A 16,308-nucleotide genomic window follows, 5' to 3' on the forward strand; every position below is an offset into this window, starting at 1 on the left:
TATTCCAGAGAGTGTTCTGTGCAGAGCACTGGCTTAATGCCTTCGCTGGTGATTTGTCTTTTACCAAGCGTGTTTTTGGCTTGGGAGAAAAGAGAAAGCATGAAAATACACCAGCTGGATAGCGCTGATTTCTCTGCGTAGTCACTTGTAGGCTCGTGCTTAGGCCTTTCTGTGCCTCTGATGCACATCCTCATGGAAGCTGTGACCTGCTGCTGTAGCCAACGTGCCTTGGGCAAGCACATTTTTAATTAATTTTTTTGTAGGCGTGCAAGAGTGTGCCAGCACTGGCTCTGACCCTGATTCCAGCTGTGCAGTGGCAGGGCCAGCTGCCTTAGCACCAAAAGAAAGGGATTAACTTCACCTTGAGCAAAATCTTCAGAGCCCTCTTGGTGCTTTTGAGACCAGCAGCCTCTCTTAACCTTTCATTGTCCTGAATCCTGTGACTGGAAGCTCTGTGACAAGAGCTCACCAGGTGTGGGGAAGGTGTCTGAATCTTTAGTGAGAAGCCAGAGTGAGCTGTCAAACCCTGCCCTCCTGCGTCACAGCAGTCGGTAAGTTTTTAAATGGCATAGATGCACAAGGAGCAGAGCGCCTCTTTCTGGTGCCCTGTCTGCGTTTTTGCCTCTGCTGCCTGTTGGTGGTGTGCAGGACGCTGAGACCCTGCAGTGAGCTCCTGGCTCTACCCTGCACCAGGGTTTTTTGAGTTTTTTTCCCCCATGTTTGCAGACTTTGGTTTTAAGAGCAGCTGGGCACCCCAAGCTGGCAGGCCCGTTTTGTCTCCAGCTGCAGAACCAAGTGGACATGTACACTTGTGCCCTTTTATTTCACTTCTAACAGGAGAGGGACAGTATAAAGACAATTAATTTTTCAGATCAGCAAAGTCACTCTAAGGCAGGCTTTCGACAGGCTGCAGACGCTCTGTGCCCGGACTCTTTTCCTGCCTTCTCTCATGGCACAAGGCAAGAGGAGCCGGCTGACAGCTGGGGCATGGCTTCTGCGCCGCGAGCGCCAAGTGGCTCTGTGTGCTCGTTCGGTGTTGGGCTCTACGGTGCAAGCTCTTTCTGGGCGGTGCTCTCGGCCCCGCTTTTCTGCTGTCCCCTGCAGCAGTCTTTGCTATTTGGGGAGGGGTCCGCGGGGCTGCTGCCAGGCGTGCAGCCCTCCCTGAGGCTGGCTGGAGCCCCCTCCTTGCCACCAGGAGAGGCGTCCCTGGGGAAGGGAAGGCACGGCACCTCAGCAGAGCCAGCGGCTGGGAAAGGGTGTGGGGGGAATTCGGCAGTTGCCTGACGTCACCTACCTTGGCGCTGCTTCAGTGTCATCGCAGATCTTGAGCAGCATCTGCGCCTGTTCCTCCTTGGGCTCCCGGGACTCCTGCAGCCTGTGGCGGGAGGGCTGTGAGCCATGGCCAGGTCGCACCTGGCACCGAAACCCCCCCACGCCCCTCACCTGGGCTCCAGCCGCTCCTTCACCTTGGCGATGGAGCGGACGTAGGGTGCGATCTGCTTGGTGATGGTGGTCAGGCAGCTGTTCTCCTGCCGCAGCTGCAGCAGGTCGTGGAGCTGGGCTGGGGGGTGGGAGGAGCGGGCTGTGGCCACGGCTGCCCCCCTGAAGCGGGCACCCGGGCTTCGGGGCTGGGGGAACGGGGTTGTCTGTACCTTCATAGATCTCCTGCTCGTTTGCCACCCGCTGGTATGTCTCCTCCCAGACCTGGAAGGGGAAGAGGGAGTTGGGCAGTGTGCCACGGTACGACACGGAGGGACCCTGCTTTGCCAGGACGCGCCAGCCATACCTCCTCGAAGACGCTGCGCATCATCTCCACGGCGGAGTAGTGAGCCGCGATCTGCACGTCCATCTGCAGGGACTTCTGCAGGATCTCGCTCATGATCTCTGTCTTGATGAGCGAGTGGTGCTTGGTGAGGTCGCGGTGCAGCTCCTGCACCTGGTCCTTCAGGCCCTGGATCTCCGTCTGCAGCATCTGCAGGGGCCGGGGGGCAACCGCTACGTGAGCAGCACCCTCCCGTCCCATCCCGACCCACCCTGCCCCACGCTCCCTACCCGGTAGGTGTTCTCGTAGTTGCGGCAGTGCTCGGCGAAGGGGGTCTCACGCCCCTCGGCCAGCAGGACCTTGGTGCTGATGTACCGGTGCATCGTCGGCTTCCGCACTATGGGGCCGGTGGACATTTTATCACTGGCAGGGGTGCAGCCGGGCACCATGAGGGTCTTGGAGCATTGGCCGCCGGGGAGCCTGCGCGGAGAGGGCGACAGCAGAGCACTGCAGGCGAGTGGGGACAAGGTGCCAGGGGCCATGCTGCCAGCTCAGCCCTGCCGCCCCTCACCCCTGGGGTGCCTGGGGATGTGCCAGCCCCGCACGTCCCTTTGCGAGCACACAGGGTGAGTCGGAGGTGCCTTACACCACCCCGAAAGTCAGGTTTCTGTGGGCTGCTCTCCCAATGACTGGACTTCGGGACCGGCTGCAGCAGGGAGAAGGCAGGAGCCAAGCTTGGCATGCTCTGGTTTCTAAAGGGAAGGATGGGGCTTGCTCCCTCACCACTGGCACCTCCTGGTACCTCCCGGCCCTTTGGTGGGCACCACTGCCCCTGCGTCTGCCCCCATCCCGCAGCCTCCCTGCGCTGCCCACCGCCTGGGCTTTGCTGCCCCACCACCATCAGTCCTACCGTGCAGCACCGTGCTCCCCCTGCCTGTGCCGGGGCTGGCAGCCCCCCGGAGCTCAGCTGCCCTGCGGTGCCGAGCCTGGCCGGGGGTGAGGAGCGGTCCCCATGGGGTGGCAATGCCTGTTTGTCCTCTCTGGCCAGGAGCGGCTGGCAGGGCTGGCACTGCTGTGACATCAACGGGCCTAAATATATCCCGGGCGAGGAACGGCTGGGCACTTCCCTGAAATTCTGATAAAAATAGTGGCGGGCAAAGAGGCTGCGGCGCCGCGGATGTGCGGGCAAGCAGGAGCTGGCCCCAGCACAGCACCCACGGCAGCAGGGGCAGAGCCCTCTGGGACCGTGGTGGGAGGCCGGGCTGGGGAGCAGGGTGGAGGCTCACCCAGCACCCTGCTGCCAGCCCTGCTGCCCGCCTGCCTGTCCCCCCGCTTCCCAGAAGTGTCACTTGAAGCCCCCGTGCCTGTCCTTCATCAGCGCAGCTGTGCTCTGCGCTGTCCCCGCGCCACCACCGAGGTGACAGGCTCAAGGGCAGCAGTGGGGGCAAGCTCGGCCCGGCGGGATGCCCGAAGGACGCGTGGTAGGATGCACCCCGGCGCTGGGTGCAATCCCAGAGCCTCACATGTTTGTGCCAGTGATGCCAGGACCGATGCCGCCGGCGCTGCCCACCACAGAGCGGCGGGGGCTGAGCATCAGCAGGGGCTCCAGGCAGCGGGCAAACTCTGCCCGGTACTCGCTGTTGATCTGGGGGGTGAGATGGGGGCAAGCATGGCTGGGCCGGGGCAAAGCCAGCAGCCAGGGCTGCCCACAGGGTGCTGCAGCCAGGGTCTCGGCCCTGCGCAGGCAGTAGGGCTCTACCTTGCTGGTCTGCGCTGGCCGCAGGCGGTGTGGCAGCTTGACAATCCTCTGCAGCCTCTCCATCAGTTGCTGAAAGGCAGCGGCAAGGCAGGGTGAGGGGTGTCTGGCACCCTGCCCGTGAGCCCATCGCCACCGCCGCGTGCATCAGACACCCCACAGCACTGCGGTGGGATGCACCAGACACCCCATAGCACGTTGGCAGGGTGGACCGGCTACCCTGCAGCGCTGGCACCACTCACGTAGCCCAAGTCCAGGAACTCAGCTTTGTTGGCAGAGCTCAGGAAGGCTGAACAGGTCACCAGGTGGACCTGTGCATAGGGGGTGTCACTGCCGGGGCCCCTCAGGGGTGGCAGCCCAGCCCCTGCCCACTTCCTGAGGCTGGAGCCCAGGTCCTACCTGTAGGGTGGGCAGCAGGGAGGCGAGGTGGGCAAGCTGCTCCTTGAACGCCTTCTCCTTCTCCTCATGCTGGCTGCAGCAGAGTGGGGCAAGGCACAGCCTTTGTGGGGCACCAGGGAGCCTTCTGGCCACAGGGTACCCCAACACACCCTGGGAGGGTGGGACACCCCTGGGAGGGGGGTCAGCCTGTGGCCCCTCACCTCTGCACAGCTTTCAGGAGAGCCTTCTTCCTCTCGGAGAGCTGCTCCTGCAAACAGCACAGCCGTCTTGTGTTCTGCAGCTGCTACCTGTCCTGCGTCCACCCTGTGTCCCACATCCACCGCGGTCCCCTCTTGTGGTCCCGGCTCTGTGCGTCAGGGACCCATGGGTGTGGGGCACGATGTGTGGGCGCCTGCCCGCACCTGCATGCGGCCGAAGAGGGAGTTGATGGCCGCCGCCTCCTCGCTGGCACTGTTGCGCACCTCCTCGATCATGGCCTTGAGAAGGACGATGGCCTCGCGCGTGGAGGTCTGCAGCTCCTTCACGGCCTGCTCAGGGGTGGCAGGGCAGCTGCGGCGCTGCAGGCAGCACCGCCCCCCCGAGCCCCCCTGAGACCCACCGGCCCCTGCCCACCATCACTGCCTGGTCCAGCCGCTGGCAGCCCTGCATGTATGCTGTCTCGATGTCGATGCAGTGCGCCCGGCTCTCCCTGTGGGCACGGGTGTCAGGGCATGGGACGGGACAGGGCGCGGGGCAGGCGCAGGGCCAGGGCTGCTCACCCCTGCATGTCCCTGAAGCAGTTGATGCAGAGCATGGACTTCTTCTCGGTGGAGAACATGATGTAGGGCTCCTCATGCAGTGCTACAAGGGATGGGGACATGGGGCAGCCTGGCACGGCGTGGTGCAGCGTGGCATAGCGTGGCATAGTGTGGCACAGCACTCACGACACTTCTTGTGGATGTCCTTGGTGCGCTTGGAGAGAGAGACGATCTCGTGGCGGGCAAACATCTTGGCGCGGTGGGTCTCCTCACGGCATGGGGCACAGAGGGGCTGCCCACAGGTGTTGCAGAAGTACATGGTGTCCAGCTCCTGCGTGGGCAGGAGCGTGGCTGGTGGCGGGCACGGCCCCGGTGGGAGTTCCCTGCCCGCCCACCCCGCTGCCCTCACCGCCTTCGCGCAGCGGCGGTCGCAGTTGGCGCACTGCACGTCCTCCTCGCTGTCGGCTGAGCTGTCCACTAGGAACTGCAGGAGCCGGTCCACAGGGGGCAGCCCCGTGCCCCCCCTCACCACCGAGGGGTGCCTGCGGGGATGGGATGGGGGCACTGATGGGGATGGGGATGGCAATAGGGATGGGGACATGAAGAGCAGTGCCGCGAGAGGCTGTCGGCCACGTGCTGCACGCCCTGGTCCCGGCATCCCCCGGGCAGGGTCCGTGCCTTACCCGCAGAGTGGGCAGCGCAGGCGGCCATCGCTGGCGCGGCCCCGCAGGCAGCTGGCACAGAAGTTGTGGTAGCAATCGAGCAGGCAGGGGTGCTGGTAGGGCTCGTGGCACAGCAGGCATACCAGCGGGTGGCAGTTGGCCTTCTCCAGCTCCGAGCAGCTCCCCAGGGGGGAGAAGATGCCGCCGGCCATCTGTGGGGCAAAGAGCAGCCCCCCCTGCACCCTGCTTCACCCCCTGTGCCCAGGGGGCCCCATGTGGCACCTCTTTGTGCGAGCGCCATGGCCGCCGCAGAAAGGACGAACCCTGTCCCCCGGGGCCTGAGAGCTGCCGCCTATTTTTAGGTTATGAGCAGCGCTGCACGAGGCTGCCCTGAACGCGCCCCTTCCACCGGCACCATGGGCTGGGGGTAGCAGGGCAGGGTGGGGTGGCCCCTACTGCAGGGTGTCCCTCAGGGTGGGTGTCCCTGGAGCAGAAGCGTCCCCTGGGATGGGTGTCAGCCTGGATTGGGGCATCCCCTGCAACGGGGCATCCCCTGTGGCAGAACATCCCCCAGAACAGGGGTGGGGGATGCCCCAGAACTGGGTGTCTCCCCGGAGGGAGCATTCCCCGCCATGGGGCATCCCCCTGTCGTGGGGTGTCCCCTACGATGGCAGCCCAGCAGCAATGGCAGCCAGCTGCCCCACACGCTGGAGAGCCCCCATCCCCATCCCCGGCACAGGGGGGCACCGTGGCCGGGCAAAGGCTTTACCTCTCCCCGTCTGTAAGCTGGGGGATCGGCCGTGCCGTACCGCTGCTCCCGGCGCGCCAGCTGGAATGAGGGCGATGCCGAGGCGGCAGGGCCTGGCCACCCCCGTGACGCGGGGCCCCCTGGCACCGCCGGGCGGCTGCCACGCCACGGCCCAAAAATAGCCCCGCGGGCTCCGCAGCGCCCTGCGGCAGGGACGGCCCTCGGGGTGTGGGGACACGGGCCCGCGCGGCACCGGGGTGCACCCGGCATGCGGGGACGTGGGCGTCCATGGGGCCGGGTGATGGTCCCGGGGGGGTGAGGGTACACCGCATGGGGGGGTGGCGCCCCGGAGTGCAGGGGGGCACCCCACGGGCAGTGATGGGTGCAGGGGTCACGCCACGGGCGGGGCGGGAACCCGGGGCGCAGGGGGCTTCTGCGGGTGGTGACCGGCGTGCAGGGACGTGCGCAGCCCGCCGGCAGCGGGGCACCCCGGGGTGCGCCCTGTGCTCCACAGAGGCCCCGGCCGCTCCGTCCCCGCCAGCCCGACCCGCGATCCCCCGGTGCCCGGTGCCGCCACCGCCGCTGCCGCCCGGCCCCGCCCCTTTCTCCGCGTCCCCGCACCGTCCCGAAGCCACGCCCACATCCCCGCCCTGCCCGCCGCACGCCTGCGCCGCCCCGCCAGGCAGCACTATGCGCTCGCGGGGGCGGTCGGAGGCGTGCGTGGGAGGGGCCGGAAGCCATCGACTCTCTCCGCGGTCGGCTAGGGCGGCCTGCGCGCGGCGCGCGGCGGGCGGCGGCCTGCGCGCGGCCCGGCAGCGGCGTGGGCGCAAGCGGCGGGGCGGAGGGCGCATGCGCCGTGGGCGCCCGAGGGTGTATCCGCGCATGCGCGCGGCGGAGCCCTCCCTTTTTGCCCCTTCGCGGTAGCGCCATGGCGCCTGTGGTGAGTCTCCGCCGCCGCCGGGCCCGGCCGTGCCGTGCCCCCTCCCCGCCCCCGCCGCCCCCCGGGTCCCCGCCCCCCGGCCCCGCCCGCACCGCCCCGTTCCCCTCCGGCGCGGCCCTGGGCCTGCTCCGGGCCCGGCCCGCCAAGCGCCGGCGTGCGGCTGGTGGGGGGGGGGGGCGCCCGCGGCGGGCCCTCCCCGCTCCTCGCCGCCCCCGGCCCCGGCCCCGGCCTCTGTCCCTCTTCTCCGCCCCCGGTCGGGAGCGCGGCCCGCTCCCCTTGCCTCCGGTCCGGAGCTTGGCCCGGCCCCCTTCGTTCCCGTTCCCCGCCGTCCCCGGCCCGGTGCCCGCAGCCCGTCCCTCATGGCTCTGTCTTTCCCCCCCCCCTCCCCGCTGCAGAAGAAGACCGCGGCGAAAGGTGGCAAAAAAAAGAAGCAGGTGTTGAAGTTCACGCTGGACTGCACTCACCCTGTGGAGGATGGCATCATGGACGCCGCCAACTTTGTGAGTGCGGGGCCGCCCCCCTGCCCCGCCGGGCCCGCCGCGGGGGGCTGCTGGCTCCGCTCCCGGCAGCCCCCGCCACCCCAGCAGCCGCCACCGCCCCGACAGCCCCTACTGTCCCAACAGCCCCCAGCACCCCTGCGCCTTGTGTCTGCCCCTCACCACAGCGCAGTGTAAAAGCCTGCAGCGCTGGGGAACACCCCACAGACAAAGGGAGCCTGGGCGGTGCTGGAGGCTGTGTGATGGTTTTGTTGTTAAACACTTTGTAGTTAAAGCACGAGCATTCTCCCTCCCTGTCAAACGGTATTACTGTTCATCCCTCATGGGGTGAATTTTCTGTTACGCTCAGAGGAAGGGCGTTTCAGCACTGTCTGGTGAGCCAGTTTGTATTCAAACTGCTCAGGTATGGGTTGGAAGTGCAGGGCTGTGGCTGAGGTGTCCTCAAACGATGCTAACGCGGCCGTTGCTTCCCTGGCTGTTCCCTTGGAAGGCAGGAAACATGTTCCTGCCATGCTAATCCAGTGCATTCGGACTTGAGAGCCTCACCTGCGTGCAGGCCTGAATGGGCCAGTTGGATTAGTCGTGGAAGGCGCTGGCAGGCTCGGAGCCTCGCGCCGTGCAGGATGGCGGCTTTCCTCTGCTTCCCCTGGCCGTAATGGCACCTCTGGCTCTTTGGCTCTAATAAAGAGCTGAAGTGCTGGGTGCAGGCAAGCTGGGGGCCCTTGTTTGGCAGGAGTTGGCCCCGGTTAAGCGGCGGTGTTACTCTCTTGTAGGAGCAGTTCCTGCAGGAAAGGATCAAGGTGAACGGCAAAGCGGGAAACCTGGGCGGGGGTGTGGTGACCATCGAGAGGAGCAAGAGCAAGATCACAGTCACGTCGGAGGTCCCGTTCTCAAAGAGGTGAGGCAGCAGTGCAGCCCAGCGATGCCAGTCACCGTCACGAGGCTGCTCCTGCTGCCCGGAGCTGCATTTGGTCACTGCTGGCAGCAGCTGGCCCTCGGAGGGAGATCTCCGGTGTTCAGGCAGGAGCCAGGCTGGCAGGAGGGCCTGGTAGGGAGGAGGTGTGTTGGTGTGGGAGCTGTGCCAAAACTCTTGGTTAAACGCCATGTGACGCTTGGTGCGGTGGTAGCTGGTTCCCGAATGATCCTTCAGAGAGAGAGGCGGCTGATGTTTCTGCTGGGAAGGCCGGTGGGGTGGGCAGCCGGAGAGGACGTGCAGCCGAAAGGGTGCCAAGTGCGGAGTTGAGGGCTTGATCCGCAGCCAAGCTCTTCCGCTCCTTGTTCTGCCGGGCTCATGCCTGCTGCCTGCTTCCCGGGGCTGCCTGTCCTTTGTGTGGCTTTGACAAACCGGGTTTTGCTGTGGTGGAGATGGCATGGCAAGGCAGCCGAAGGTGTAAAACAGTGGGAAGAGGAAAACCGTGTGTGGTGATGGCACGGTGCCCCGCTCTGTAGGCACCCACGTTTCAGCTGATGCGGTTTCTCCCTGTTGGTGCCGCACTCGGCGCCAGCAGCTGCGGGAGCCAGCGGCAGTTAGACACTGCCCGAGCAGAGATTTGCTGTGGTGTGCCGACCCGGCGGCGTGGATATATGGCGTGCGGTCACAGGCTCGGAGGGCGAGGGGAGGGAAGTGACTTCCGGGGCTCCGTGTTGTTGGGGTTCTGGTGTGGTTCCCCCGCGGTGGTGTTTCCGAGCAGAAGCCTTGCGGGGTTGTGACCGATGGGGCACATTGGTCCTGGTGGAGGCGGAAGCCCATGGGGACAGGGGTTTGCATGTGCTGAAGGCACCGTGTGGGGTTTGCGGGGGGCAGAGGGGTGCCGCTGAGACTGGGGGCAGGTTTGGTGCAAAACCGCTTTTGAGCCATGCTTCTCCCCTCAGGTACCTGAAGTACCTGACCAAGAAGTACCTGAAGAAGAACAACCTGCGCGACTGGCTGCGTGTGGTGGCCAACAGCAAGGAGAGCTACGAGCTGCGCTACTTCCAGATCAACCAGGACGAGGAGGAGGAGGAGGAGGAGGATTGAGCCGGTTCCCCCGCCCGGCAGCCATTTTGTACAGTTTTACTTTTCCTGGAATAAACGGCGGGGAGAGTTGTTGATACCCGGCGCTCCGCTGGCGGCTGGCAGGCCCCGGGGACTGATTTGGGGGGATTTGGGTTTTTTTTCGGGGAGCGATGGGGAGGGGGCCGGGGGGCGTGGCCTGATGTGTGGTGGGAGGGGCTGGTGCTGCGTCACGGGGTGGGCGTGGCGCGGCGGCCGCCATCTTGGCGCGGAGGGGCAGTGCCCGCCGCTCGGCGCCGCCGCGGGCCGCTGCTGCCGCCGCCCGGCATGCGGGGGCCGGCGGCCGGGCGGGAGCTGCTGGACGACGCGGAGAACGAGGAGGACGTCTCGGGTAGGCGGCGGGACGGGGAGCGGCGGCGGCGGGGTGTCCCCTGCGGCGCGGCCCGGCCCCGGGGCCGTCCCGCCCGGGCGCCGCTCCCGTAGCGCAGCCCCGCTGTCCCGGCGCCTCACGGGCGGGCGGCCGCGCCTTTGCGGTGGCCCCGGCGTTTGGGGGGGGGGCCCGTACCCGGGCGCGGCGGCCGCAGCCGGCGGCTCTCCGAGGGCCGCGGCGGGCCCGCCTCAGAGGCGGCTCCGGCCCCGGCCCCGGCCCCGGCCCGCCGGGGCTGCCGCGGTTTGCCCGGGGGCGGCCCGGCTGCTGCGCGGGGTGCCAGCGCGCCCCGAGCCCAGCGAGGGCCGGTTCGGCCGGCGGGAGCGGGGCTCTGGAGGCTGGCCGGTCCCGCCGCCGGGGGTTACCGCCCCGCACGATGAGCTTGGCGCCTGCCGTCCCGCAGCCCGGAGCGGCACGGCGTGAAGTCAAACCAGAGATGTGCCCCAGCCGCTCTGGAGTGCTGTTACTGTATAAATTCAGGAATTAAAATTAAAAATACGTAGGCCGTAAAGCAATGCAAAGACTGGGCAGGATGCTGGGACTCGCCGGTGAGTGCTGGCTTTGGGGAGGTGACAGTGATGGGAGCGTGTGCTGGGATTGGGGTCCCTGAGCCGGCGTACCCAACCTGGCTGGGTGCCCGTGGTGCTCCCCGAGCAGGGAGTCGCAGCACAACACCCTCCCGTGAGCTGTGGCACCCGTCTTCCACATGAGGCTTTCCTCCCCCTTGTTCGCCTTCCACTGACTCCATTTTAATGGGCTCTACCTGATGATCTGCAAGGTAAAAGCCTGGTGCTCCCCCGTTACCTGCAGACCCGGATCGGCGAGAGCAGGCAGCGCATGGGGGTGTCCTCGTGCCCCTGTCTCCAGGGAGCGAAACACGGACTGCCAAAACCGCGGGTGTTTGCGAGCGGCAGCGAGGAGCTGGGCGCGAGAAGTGCCGGGGCAGGTGCCCCGGGCAGGACTCTGCCAGGGCTCCCCCGAGGGGCAGCAGCGGAGCAGCTGCCAGCACGAGGGTCTCCAGGAGAGGCCACGGGGCTCCTTGTTTTGTGGCCTAATGCTGCCATTCAGGTGTGCCCCTCTGAGAGCGATAAATAGGAATGCAGTGACCTGTGTGCCTGTGCAATCCGTCCGTGTGAGCTGTCCCTTTTGTCCGCAGAAGAAGATGATGGGGTGCTGGAAGGACTGGATGAGTTTTTTGCAGAAGAGCAAGTTGCTGTGCAGAAAAAAAAGAAATCCAAGAAGTTGAAAGACAGCAAGGCTGCCAAAATCAAGAGGAGAAAGAAGGAGGTAATGCCCTCATGCTGGGCTGGGGGGCTCCTCAGCTGTGGGGCAGAGGCAGGCTGCTCACCGCAGGAGATGGCTGTGGGCAAGCACATCTCGGGTGTCTGTGGATGGAAAGGGGGGCGTTATCAGGGTGTTCCCTTGCTGAGCAGGTGCTCTCCTGGCTTTGGGAGGTGGCCCAGAGCCAGGGAAAGAGCAGTTCTTGTCAGCTCGGGTGCTCTGGGGTGGAAATCTGTCCTACGGGTGGTCTATGGAGAGCAGCTGGGGGGAGGAGTGGCCGCCGCACCTTCCGAGAGCGACGTGGCTGCCCACCCCTTCGGGAGGGGCTCGGCTGTGGTGCGTACATTGGTGTGTGATGGTCCCGTCCGTCGCCATCGGTTGAAGCCCTCTTGCCTGCACTGCAGTGCAGCACCTCCTTGCTGTTGTCTCTGGGGGCAGGCAGTAAATCTCTGGCTCGCCCTGTATTGATGCAGCCCCTGGGGTTTGTGTTTTTGAGGAGGGAGATGCAAGCTGCTGTGTTGGAGGCATGACTGGGGCAGGGCTTGGAGGTTTCTGTGGATGTTGGTGTCAGCCATGCTTGTCCAGGGCATATGCAAGCTGGGCAGTGTAGGGGCTTTAGGGTGTGGCACATGGAAGGGCTGTTGGGCCTCCCATAGGAAAACAAAGGCAAGGCATCGTGTCCTTGAGGATCAGGCCTTCCCAAGGCTGTGCTGGGGGTGGCTGTCTGGTCAGGAAGGCTGACCAGTGCTCCTGTGCTTGCCCTGGGCACCCAGCTCAGGCATGGCACTGTCCTGGAGCTGGGCTGGCTGGCGCCTTGTGCCACGCAGGCTCTGCTGCTCACTCTCCTGTCACCGGGCAGCGCTGGATGCGAGGACAGTGTGGGCATCTTGTGCGCTGGCCCTTTCGTTGACTAAACGCAAACAGGCTGCTGTGAAGGAAGGGCGAATAGCGGAGATTCTTCAGCCCCCTTCCTTCCCCAGTGCCACTGCGGCTGGGGAGAAGTCGCTCATCCAGCACAACTAGACGAACCCCCACCCCTTCCCTTGCCAAACCAGGGCTGAATGATGCCGATCTCCTCCGGTCACCCCCTCCTCCAGCTGCTCCCCGTGGGATTTGTCAAAACGGATTGGCTGGACGAGGTAGTGCGTTAAAGCGCTTCTGCTACTGATGGGAGCATGAGGAGCTGCTGACTTAAAGAAAGCTGGTTCCATCCTGCCCCGTGTTGCCTGCCAGCCTTTTGCAGAAGTCGCGGTCCCTAGGAAGCTTTTTTTCTGTGTGGCCACAGTGATGTTCTTTTCTTTCTGCAGATACCACACAAAGCTGGCTCAGGCCCTCTTCCTCCCTGTGCCTCTTCCATCCTTGGACATGTTTGTTTTTTTTTGGGGTGGGAGAAATAAAGTAAAACCCCATGGTTATTTTCATGTCTGTTCACTTTCTGTCAATGACTGCCTCCCCGAGCCCAGCAGCAATGTGTGCAGCTTGTGCTGAGTCTGGCTGCTGCCTTATGGGGGTGGGGAGAAAATAACAGGCTGAACAGTGAGTGTGCTTGTGTTTTAATGCATGACTTGTTGGGCAGTCTTGACCAACCTCGGTTCTGCCTGTGGGAGCGTGTTCCCTCATCCGTCGAAGCCAGGGAGAAGCTGGTGCTGTAGCTGTTGGTAGGCACCGAGCAGCACTCAGGTTGCCTTTGGGATGAGGAGATGAAAGATAAGGGGATCTTGAACACGGCTGCCTTTTCCTAAACTCCTCAAGAGTTTTGTGGGATGAGTGGACTTTCCCCCTGCTAGAGGAAGCAGGGAGCGGGGTGCAAGCCTGGGATGTGGGGCCAGTGCCTATGCCATGACCGACTGCCACCCTGTCATCCCCTGTGGTTTTGTCTTTGGAGCGTGGGGCAGGAGTGCTGCCACGCCACGCTTGTGCGGGAATTTGCCTGCGTCAGCCGCAGTGGGACTCATTCAGTTTGCAGCGATGCTGCCGGAAGCCCTGTGCGGGAATTGATGCTGCAAACCCCCGGAAAAATCCGCATAAAATAACCAGGCTGTGGTCTGAACCTCAGCGTATGGAGATGAAGGTCCTTGTCAGAGAAGGGAGTGGAGAGGGGGAATTTCAACCTGTACTGCAGCAGTTACCATGGCAACCAATTATTCTGTGCCAAATTACAACTGTTTATAACCCTGCTAGAGGAAAGGCTCGGTTTGTTCTGAACCAAGGAGGACCAGAACTCCGTAATGGCTGCCGAGCAAAAGCACGCCTTGGCAGCCCTTGGCTTTGATGATAAACTCCCATTGCCAGGGCGGTGGCTCCGGGCAGGGCTCAACGCTGTCCGTGGGGCTGGACCCTGGGCCAGGCTCTCCCTGCAGTGCCGAGCCCTCCCGCTGAGCTCTTGTGCTGCTTGCGGCACTGGCGTAAGGGCTCTGCTCTCCAGGTCCGGGACACTCTGGGTGGGATGGAGGGATGCCCTGACGCACGCATCCTCTCGCAGGCTCTCTTGGGGACCCGGCAGGCGGTGGCGTTCGTTAGGGTGGTAACGTGATCGCTGCCAGAGTTGTGCAGCACATCATGATCTCCCTCCCAGAAAGAAACCTGAATTCTGCCTGAGCAGTCTCCACTCTAGCTCTCCCCAGCGCGGTGTAGCCATCTGAGCCTGCTCCCTTCTGGCTGCGGGGGAGCAGAGCGCAGCCGACAGCCCTCCAGCAGGGCCCAGGCCCTTGTGAGCGGTTGGCTCACAGCTGAAGCTGTTGCTGAAGCTGTGTGTGACCAAGTTTCCACTGGAGATGGGAGGTGTCATGTGGCCCCGTCTCTGAAAGTGAGGGCGTTCAGGCGTGCTCACCTGACTTATTCTGCTCTCCTGCCCCTTTCAAGGCTCTCTGTGCATCCACCAGGACCGTTTTGTTCATGTGGCAGCTGAAATCCTGTAGTCACACCTAGCAGTCACACCCAGTTCTGCTGCAGCACATAGTGCCCGCTGGGCAGAAAAAGAAAATGGAACCAAAGCAAAACCCTAGCACAATATCTGTCCGGTGAGCTAAAGATTGCGCGTGACTAAAGAGATCTTATCTTCCTTTCCTTTAGTTTCTTGGCAGTTCACACTGTGGTAGAAGAATGTGACTTTATTGGTGTACAGCCGTAAGCAAATACAAGGAACATCGTATGTTACCTGTGTTGTAGCAACTGAAAACGTTGCCTAAATGTTGCCTGTCTGAAACTTCAGGATCTTTTTGCAGAGCAGTTAGCTGCCTCTCAGCGGAGTTGCTCTTTGGTTTTTACGCAGCTATTTTTAACGTGCACGTTCACTTACTTGGCTTGCTGTCTCCTGGTTTCCTACCGCTGCCCACCAGAACGGTACCTGAACGCTGTGGTATCGCAGCGTCGGGGCACTTTCGGAGGAGCAATTACAATATGGAGGCAGAGCAGGCGCCCATCCGCACGGCTGTGGCTCAGCGTTGCTTCTCTTGCTCCCCTCGGTCAGCAAGTCTTGAGGCAAAAGCATGAAGGTTCCATTCCATATACTCTGGCCTGGATAAGCTTTTCCAAAATACAGTTTTATCCATATTGTACAACCTTTTCCTCTTTTTTCTGGTGCTTCCACAGGGTGTGGGTTGCCTTGTGTGAGTGTTTATAGTGCTCCTGGAATGGAGAGAGGGAATGGCCCCGTTTGCAGGTGGGGACTTGGGGCGTGAGGTTGGCTAGGGATCATGGAACTGCCCTGAAGAAACAGTGCCAGGCAAACCAAGGATTGCTTTCTGCCTGTGTCTCCTGTGTCAGGTGCCTCTTGCCATTCCCAAATCTGATTTTCCTGGTGTTTTCCCCCAGTGTAACGGCAGGGTTATTCGAGGGAGGGTTGACTTTGGCTGCTGACAGCTGTTGCTTCGTGCTGGCTGGGAGGGTTTGTTGGAGGAGAGTTCTTTCTCCACTGTCACTTTCTGTTTTAGGGGAGCAATGATGAAATGTCAGACAATGAAGAGGAGATTGAGGAGAAATCTGAGAGCGAAGGGAGTGACTATTCCCCTAACAAAAAGAAGAAGAAAAAACTGAAGGACAAGAAGGAGAAAAAACCAAAACGGAAAAAGAAGGATGAAGAGGAGGATGACAACGACGATGGAGGTCTAAAGGTACCAAGAATTCCTTTACCCTGAGCTGGTGCTAGAGCACGAGGCCTCAGGGTGCGTCCCGATCCCTGCGAGTTACCCCGTTCAGAGCCGAGCCCTGGTTTCTGGCCATTCGCCTTGTGCTGGTGAATAATTTACCTTTATATAAAACACGGCAGCATAAGCAAAGCACTCCTGGGTGGGCTGGGGGTTTAGCCACGTGGCGACGTGCGCTCACAAGTCCTCACGGTACCTTTTGTGGTAACGAAGCCAGCGTTTTACTTTGAGGCCGGAGACCTAGTCTTGGATCTTCTATCTTGGATCTTCTGACAAACGGCAGCTCTGAGCCTGAGGCAGCTTGCCTTCTTGGGTCGTCTGCCCACATCCCGCCAGTAACAGATTCATCGCGCCTGCCCTCTGAACACGAGGACAGAGAGTGGCAGAGCAGCTCGTGCTCAGAGGAGGTGCCTGGGGGTTTAATGAGATGCTTGTCCTGGGTTTGGTGAGGAAGACGTTGCAGGTGAACAACTGGGAGAGGGAAGGCCGTCTTTCCCTGTTGTTTATCTTGTGTGCAGAGAGAAATTGAGTTTCTTGGAGATGTGAAGCCTGCCAGGGCTTTGCATTGTATTATGTGGTATGGGGAGCCTTTGGATGGTGCCACATTAATTTGCTTCTTGGAAGCATGTGAAGCTTTAGTTTAATAAGCACTTTTGCGTGCTTGGTTTTTTAAATCACAGAAACAAATCCCTGCATGTCACTGACTCAGGAGCGCGTTTGATACAGAGCACGTGACAGACCCAGCCCTGTGCTGCTCGTCGGCAGAGCCGTGGTCGTTTACGTTAATGATGTCTCTGTAAATCTACAGGAGCCCAAGAGCTCAGCCCAGCTGATGGAAGAGTGGGGCCTCGATGACGTAGATTACATTTTCTCAGAAGAAGACTATCACACTCTGACTAATTACAAGGCTTTCAGCCAGTTTCTCAGGTAGGAAACTGTAGGCCTGGACGGGCTGCCTTGG

The 16,308-nt window shown here is 62.6% G+C and overlaps 3 protein-coding genes across 9 annotated transcripts in view; 2 read left to right on the forward strand and 1 right to left on the reverse strand.

Annotated features, from left to right (window-relative positions):
* Positions 1–804: 804 nt before the first annotated feature.
* On the reverse strand, positions 805–6,994 carry RNF207 (ring finger protein 207). 3 transcript variants are annotated; one of them, XM_064470597.1, is made up of 18 exons: positions 6,086–6,994; positions 5,338–5,528; positions 5,064–5,196; positions 4,841–4,985; positions 4,676–4,757; positions 4,530–4,605; positions 4,319–4,444; positions 4,118–4,164; positions 3,918–3,990; positions 3,761–3,829; positions 3,522–3,590; positions 3,286–3,407; positions 2,053–2,242; positions 1,787–1,972; positions 1,653–1,704; positions 1,444–1,561; positions 1,295–1,375; positions 805–1,206 (listed from the first exon to the last, which is right to left on the reverse strand). In XM_064470597.1, the coding sequence occupies exons 1-18, from the start codon at positions 6,992–6,994 to the stop codon at positions 1,044–1,046; spliced, it is 2,832 nt and encodes a 943-aa protein (XP_064326667.1). In that variant the 3' UTR covers positions 805–1,043. The 3 variants fall into 3 exon arrangements, with proteins under 3 accessions (XP_064326667.1, XP_064326668.1, XP_064326666.1); XM_064470598.1 differs by having other exon boundaries at positions 1,787–1,888; positions 4,841–5,196; XM_064470596.1 differs by having other exon boundaries at positions 4,841–5,196.
* On the forward strand, positions 6,871–9,594 carry RPL22 (ribosomal protein L22). The gene is made up of 4 exons (XM_064470604.1): positions 6,871–7,004; positions 7,400–7,504; positions 8,275–8,399; positions 9,374–9,594. The coding sequence occupies exons 1-4, from the start codon at positions 6,993–6,995 to the stop codon at positions 9,516–9,518; spliced, it is 387 nt and encodes a 128-aa protein (XP_064326674.1). The 5' UTR covers positions 6,871–6,992; the 3' UTR covers positions 9,519–9,594.
* Positions 9,595–9,698: 104 nt separating this feature from the next.
* CHD5 (chromodomain helicase DNA binding protein 5) overlaps positions 9,699–16,308 on the forward strand; it is a 32,608-nt gene continuing 25,998 nt past the window's right edge. For 2 of the 5 annotated variants that reach the window (XM_064470657.1, XM_064470659.1), the window contains exons 1-4: positions 9,702–9,885; positions 11,078–11,208; positions 15,135–15,314; positions 16,156–16,274. In XM_064470657.1, coding sequence (XP_064326727.1) covers positions 9,822–9,885; positions 11,078–11,208; positions 15,135–15,314; positions 16,156–16,274 — 494 coding nt within the window. In that variant the 5' untranslated portion in view covers positions 9,702–9,821. Of the gene's footprint in view, positions 9,886–11,077; positions 11,209–15,134; positions 15,315–16,155; positions 16,275–16,308 lie in introns of all 5 variants that reach the window. The other 3 variants (XM_064470660.1, XR_010375889.1, XM_064470658.1) reach the window with 3 other exon arrangements.

Source organism: Phalacrocorax carbo, chromosome 20 (genome assembly GCF_963921805.1).
Source record: "Phalacrocorax carbo chromosome 20, bPhaCar2.1, whole genome shotgun sequence".
Classification (NCBI taxonomy): Eukaryota; Metazoa; Chordata; class Aves; order Suliformes; family Phalacrocoracidae; genus Phalacrocorax; species Phalacrocorax carbo.

Bases quoted from the DNA above. Each gene is read 5' to 3' on its own strand.
- RNF207 (XM_064470596.1), bottom strand. From the start codon at position 6,994: ATGGCGCTACCGCGAAGGGGCAAAAAGGGAGGGCTCCGCCGCGCGCAT. The intron at 2,243-3,285 runs GTGAGGCTCTGG...CTCTCCGCGCAG, and splicing joins GGCATCACTGGCACAAACAT to GCTCCCCGGCGGCCAATGCT. The intron at 1,376-1,443 runs GTGAGGGGCGTG...CTCCCGCCACAG, and splicing joins AAGGAGCGGCTGGAGCCCAG to GCTGCAGGAGTCCCGGGAGC.
- RPL22 (XM_064470604.1), top strand. The intron at 7,505-8,274 runs GTGAGTGCGGGG...ACTCTCTTGTAG, and splicing joins TCATGGACGCCGCCAACTTT to GAGCAGTTCCTGCAGGAAAG. The intron at 8,400-9,373 runs GTGAGGCAGCAG...TTCTCCCCTCAG, and splicing joins GAGGTCCCGTTCTCAAAGAG to GTACCTGAAGTACCTGACCA.